This window comes from Astyanax mexicanus, chromosome 6 (assembly GCF_023375975.1).
Source record: "Astyanax mexicanus isolate ESR-SI-001 chromosome 6, AstMex3_surface, whole genome shotgun sequence".
Lineage (NCBI taxonomy): Eukaryota > Metazoa > Chordata > Actinopteri > Characiformes > Acestrorhamphidae > Astyanax > Astyanax mexicanus.
Genome location: NC_064413.1, coordinates 38,608,614 through 38,615,046, shown reverse-complemented (window position 1 = coordinate 38,615,046; position 6,433 = coordinate 38,608,614). Strand labels below are relative to the sequence as shown.

General features: G+C 40.5%; 1 protein-coding gene across 2 annotated transcripts; it reads right to left on the bottom strand.

Moving 5' to 3' along the window:
• Nucleotides 1-2,088: 2,088 nt before the first annotated feature.
• id4 (inhibitor of DNA binding 4) lies at nucleotides 2,089-6,123 on the bottom strand. Of its 2 annotated transcripts, XM_007250448.4 has the most exons (4): nucleotides 5,957-6,123; nucleotides 5,404-5,881; nucleotides 4,379-4,442; nucleotides 2,089-2,838 (listed from the first exon to the last, which is right to left on the bottom strand). In XM_007250448.4, exons 2-3 carry the CDS (start codon nucleotides 5,731-5,733, stop codon nucleotides 4,395-4,397), a joined length of 378 nt encoding a protein of 125 aa, XP_007250510.1. In that variant the 5' UTR covers nucleotides 5,734-5,881; nucleotides 5,957-6,123; the 3' UTR covers nucleotides 2,089-2,838; nucleotides 4,379-4,394. The 2 variants fall into 2 exon arrangements, with proteins under 2 accessions (XP_007250510.1, XP_007250509.1); XM_007250447.4 differs by having other exon boundaries at nucleotides 5,404-6,123.
• Between the last annotated feature and the right edge of the window lie 310 nt (nucleotides 6,124-6,433).

Here is a 6,433-nt window from a genome sequence, read left to right as displayed (position 1 = left end):
TATACATATGCATGAGCATACAGAAATTAGTCTGCATATTATCAAGCATATGTTATTATATAAAATGGTAAATATCAGCACGTATTTAGAGGATTTAGATAAACAATTCCATTTAATATTTGAGTCCTGCTCAAACTTTCTGATATTAAGTTCCGTTCAACAGAGAAGATATTATGTAGGAGTTATGAATAGAGGTTGGTAATGAATGATAAAATACTGTAGAAGCACATTTCTATTTCTGCATTTGTGTTAGTGTGTGTGTATGTGTTGGGTATGTGAACGTGTGTGTGTGTGTGTGTGTGTGTGTGTGTGTTTTAGATTGGATTGAAGTCTGGAAAACACAGGAGATAAGTCACAGATAAAATACAATACTGAAATATGTTCTAGTCAAACTTTGAAAACTTTAATCAGAAAGAAAAAGATCCTCACTCTAAAAAAAAAACAAAAAAACCCATAAAAGTGCCGAAACAGGTTCCTTGGAGTCATGCCATAACCACTTTCAGGTCCTTTAAGAACCATTCGTTGAAGCAAGCACTCCTGTAAGTGAGCGCTGAGCAATGTTTTTAGATTTAACACAGGCTTTTTATGACCTAAAATATTCTGTATAAATTAAAGTTTTTCCAAGAACAAAACAGCCAAGCCAGGAGCCATTTAGAAACCCTTATTTTTCACAGTGCCCTTCTTGTGAAGTGTCTGGTAGTCTGAAGGAGATAACCTTCTAATTGTATTACTGTACTTTGTGAGAGTGGTCCGTTCACGCTGGGGTTGCACTGCAGTACAGTTTGTGCGCTGGGACAGTGGGGCTGCAGTTGCATCATTCTGGCTCGTTTACTCAGGTTTTTTGTGGAGGCACGGTATGGAAATCTGAAACGTGATGACCATCAAAGATTCATGAAGGAGAACAGTGCTATATATAGAAGGCCTCCCAAGCAGTGAACAAATACCTGAAGTTAAAAACGCTCTTATGGTCTTTCACTCGGCTTCCTCGTCTGTTCACATTCTGAATGCTTGTATATTCTGTGAGCAAAAGGAATGCATTGTGTTTTTAGCTTATTTTGTATTTCCAGCATTAGAGTAAAACTGAAAGCTGAACTAAATGAGCAATGAAAGCTAACAAAAAAAGAATACATACAAAATACAATCAATTATTTACAGTCTATTCAAATAGCTTATTGTATGCATATATATATATATATATATATATATATATATATATATATATATATATATATATATATATAGTTTTTTTCACCTTGCTCAGACAGTATATAATAAAGATTCTATGGTTTTATTCATTCGTACACTGAAGATACTCTGTAGCATTCATACATTACACTATACATTTTATATTATTTAGTGGAGCAGTTAGATGCAAGCGTTTCAGGGTTCTATCTTGTCTGTGTTACCTCCTGGCTCTCTTCTTTTAGTTAGGCTGTTCTTTTAATCAGATCTGCTGGATTTATTAGCCACACTCTTATAATAACACACATTCTCTGAACTCCATAACTCTGAACTAATTTCATCTCTTGACCTTTTTGTGTGCTAATGACTGTCCACCTGACATTGATGGGAGTTTGACTGTTGCCCACAATATAACTACTTCTATCTGCCTCAGATAGGTTATCACTCTCCATTACTGATACAATTCACATGGATTCTAAATGCTGATATTAATATTAATAGTAGTAGTAGTGTTTTTACCATTAACATGATCAACATCATCAGTACTTATTTTACCATTATTCCCAACAGCACTGCTACTATTACTATGCAACTTTTTATCAATAATTTATGAGCAGTTTTAATCGGAGGAGAATTGGGTGAATCTTGGTTCTTCTTTAGCTTGTCAGAGGTTTTTCTTTGCACTTTGCCTTTGGCTTGTTTTATTTGCTGTTGACCTTTTTATTATATTTGTTTCCTATTACCATGTTACCATGTAAAGCTGCTGTTTGTCAGCATCAGTTGTAAAATGTCCTACACAAAAATCATAATTTTATTTAATTATTCTTTAAATGCCAAAACATCCAGTTCAAATGTCAAAACACTCTTTTTATAAAATGTACCTGTAAACAGGACAAAGAAGCATAATTAGCTTAATGACGCGTGATCTTTATTAGCAGAACAATCAAGTATTTATTCACTACACATAAGTGAAAACACAATATTTACAAAACAAAAACCTTTCAATAAAAAATATCTTATAATTACAATAGTCTGGGCATATAGATATTTTTTCCGCATACATTTATAGAACATCCGATTTTTTCCCCCATTATTATTTACAGCATTATTCGTCAACACATATTTTCCTTCTTTACAATATTAAACAGTTTTAATCGCAGAGAAATCTCTGTTGAACACAAATCACCTATTTTTAACAATAGATGTCAGAAGATTTTTAAGGTTCAATGTTATTCGTAAAGCTTTACAGTCTGGCATTTCTTAGTAAAAACTGGACAAGAGGTTTTTATCCTGTGTGTCTTTTGAGTCAATCGAATGGCCGCTCTCAGCACTGCTAGAGAGAGAGAGACAGAAAGAGAGAGACAGAGAGAGAGAGACAGAGAGCGAGAGAGAAAGAGAGACACACAGAGAGACACAGCGAGAGATTCTTTGTCCAAATCGAGCTTTTCTCCTTCACTGAGACAGAGCCGACTGAAGGGAGAAGAGAGCTGGCCGCCTCAGCCGTCGCTGACGGTTAACACTGAAATGTTTATATGTTATGGTTTTAGTAGCCATTAGTTTTAGGACTGCTTTGCAATCCCTCGTTGTGATTGGGCCTGGTGTGTGTCGGATTCCCTGCCGAAGCTCGGCTTGGCTTTGGACGGGCTCACTGCACACCTGTGAGAAGCGAATGAATAGAGGGGGTGTGTGAACCGCGTGCTGCAGACTGACTGGCGCCACCGACAAAACAGAGGGCATGCTTGATCAACAACCCAAAACAAACCAGGTCAAACAACAAGCGCTGCGCTCCACAGGCCGGGGCTGCTACACTCACTCTCCACACACACACACACACACACACACACACACACACACACACACACACACACACAGCTGCAGGCAAACCAGTCTGGACACTTCACCTTAGAGCCACTGCTTTAACCCTCTGTTAGTGAGATTGCTACACTAGGGACATTTATTGCGTAAAAGTACAGCTGCGTCCGAATGCTGCCAGTGTTCCCTCACTTACAGTGCAGCCATTATGGATAAAAGCGAACACATAACTAGGCCCACAGAATGAAGTGTTCAGATTCAGACCACTGATAAGCGGTTGGTTTCTTGGGGTCAGTTTAGGCCTAATCTTAGACTAAATCTGGTGTATTGCCATTAAAAAGCTGATGCTACGATTCAGAACAGATCAGGCTTAATCCACCCATGAAACTGTCATAAGAAGTACTATTAATAATCACTGTTACGGGTGCATCACTGAATTTATTAATTTATTCATTGATTGTAAATGCAGAGCTATTGCTCTTCCTGCTGTGTAATGTGCTGTTCACCAATCTCTCTATGACAGCATGTGAATGTGTGACATTTTTCTAATTCTAATTCACATCCAATTCACAGGTTACTGTCACATGCTTTTATCGAGTTCTGTAAAGAAAGCTCAACCCTAGTAGGACCTATGTAAAAATTAGATGAACAGAGCTGATGCTACAGTTTCTATGGACTTCTGCCCTAAAGGAAGTGTCTACAGTAGTGAAGAATAGTGAAGCTAATCTGTCAATGCTCTGCTGAATATTTTACCAATATAAAACATTAAAATTTTGGTTAGCTCCATTATATTTGAGGGTTGTTTTCAAATACATTTACAGATTACAGAAAAATATTACCTGTAATAAAAAAGGAGTGACAGATTTTACGAATATGAATATCTATCTTTTTTCGCCTTAATTTTGAACACTAAATTCCATGTCATAATTATTTGCTAGCAGTATCAGTATTAGTACTATGTTACATATATTCTAGCTGTCCAGTAAAAAAAAAACATTTATCTCCAAAATAGTGACTACAGGAGAAGGCAAAATGCTCTTCAATTTAATTAGAAATGTAACATAAGAGCTTATAGAATTTCTATTGGTCTACCCATCCAGATATATTTACACAGTGTCCACAGTGGCTACAAGGTTCAAAGTTTCTATTGGTCTGTTTGTCATGATCATTCATCATAATGTAAAAATAGAGATATAGTTTTTTGCAGGACACTGACTATATATACACACTTCATATGTTTCTATAAACCATTGAGATCATTTTCTGCTTCTCATTTATTTATTTTGACATTGCATTAATAATAAGACTGCTACTCTAATCTCTGTATAAAAATGTGAACAGTGATCTTAGAATTGTAGAAAGTAGAAATGGCTAGAGCACTCACCATTTGGATACACAATTCAGCGGCACAAAATTGAGTCCTCCTGTTTATTGACCACTGTCGTTATCTGAAATTAAAAAAATTAAACAGAGTGTAAACCACAAATCCACACACACATACACATTTATGAGCTAAAATGAGACCTGAATACTGCACATACACAGCCCAACAACCTGCACTTATCCCACAATTAACATGACTAGTAAACATCTTTGGGATATTTTATGTATTATAACCCTTTGTTTGAAGGAGAAAATATATAAACACACACACTCTCACACACACACACAGATACATACAGGTTGTATGCTACTAACAGTCTGGACATAAGCGAGCATCATGAGGAGATGCACTCAGTTTGCTAGCTCACTGTTTCCTTATTCTCATGGTGAGCAGCCTTTTCATTACACTAGATCAGCTGTAGTGTTCTGCTGCTATAACACACCTATTAAGTGTGTGTGAGGAAGTGTGTGTGTGTGAGCTAATTAGCTAATGAGTTCAATCAGGTGTGCTGTGTGTTCAGAGCAGGAGAACGACCAGGAAAAAAAACTGTTGAAATAGACACACACACACACACACACACACACACACATACACACTTACACACACAATGTATGTATAAAACCACATATAAACGCCATATAAACGTTAAAAAAGTAAGTAAGTTACTCGTTTATCTACTACTACACATAGCCTAGCTAACCTACATTATATCACACATCATCATGTTATTCAACAGCGTTATTTATATATTTTCCCACCCGTATTCCGCAAATGTCCCGCCCCCACGCCTATCCGGCGCTACGATTGGCTTAGGAGTTCGCACAGACTGCAGACTGCTCGGGACTGCGAACTCCTAGCCAATCGTAGCGCCGCATAGGCGGGCCTAGCGCTCTACCGGCCAATCCCAGCGCGAGGGACCGGAGTACATCCGTAAAACGGGTGGGGTCCAAAAAACTAACAACCCCACCGCAGCTGGGCTTCGTTCTCTCCTCCAAAACGCTCAACCAAGCCTCTCCAGCGCTCACCTGCTCCGTGTTGAGCACGGCCAGGGGCGTGCGGGTGGAGACGGGCCTCCAGAGGGCCGGCTGCGCGTCCAGGGCCAGCTGCAGGTCCAGGATGTAGTCGATGACATGCTGGAGGATCTCCACCCGGCTGACTTTCTTGTGCGGCGGAATGGTGGGCACCAGGCGCCTCAGGCGGCTGTAGCAGTCGTTCATGTCGTGATGAAGACACAGCAGGTCCTCTTCCTCCTCCTCCGGTGTAGTGGTGATGGTGGCGCAGTGGGGAGGGCGCATGCTGGTGCTGGTGATGGTGGTGGAGTCCTTGTGGGGGCGAAGAGGAGCGGTAGCCTTCATCTTTCCTCCAGACGAAACTCCAATTTACGAGCTGGTGCTGCTGCTGCTGGAGATGGTGGTAGCTGGTGGTGAGGGGGCTGGTCTGGCTGCTGCTGCTGCTGCTGCTGGTGGTGGAGGAGGAACTGAGAGGAGCATGCAAGGGTTGTTTCTGGTGGTCAGAAATAGATAAGTACAGATAGAGGGATAGAGAGAGATAGAGATAAAGAGAAGGACAGGGACGGACTCTTATCTAGTCTGCGGTCATCCTCTCGCTTTGAGCCGCTCGAGCGCGCAGCGTGCAGGGAGCGTGGTGGAGGGAGCGCTGGATGGAGTTAGCGCTGCGGATTTATAGCAGGGAGGAGGCGCCACCCGCCGGAGCGCTGACAGGTCTGGGCGAAAAGGCGCTCAATCAGGAGCCTCCTCATGCCTGCGCTCGAGCAGCAGCAGCACAGAGGAGGGGGCGGGGCCACGGGCTGCGGTGGGTCTCTGACAGATTGGGGTGGGGGTGCGGGGTGTGTGTGTGTGTGTGTGTGTGTGTGCGCGCGCGCGTCTTTATAGTCTTTATATGTGTCTGCTTTTTGGCTGCTTCATTTTAATGTAACGTTGCATATTTTTAATCAAATTTTCTATTATTCTTATTCTTAATCTTATTATTATTATTACCACTGTGTTTTTTATGTGTGCTTTAATGTGTTTAACGCACAAATTAAAATTACTACTG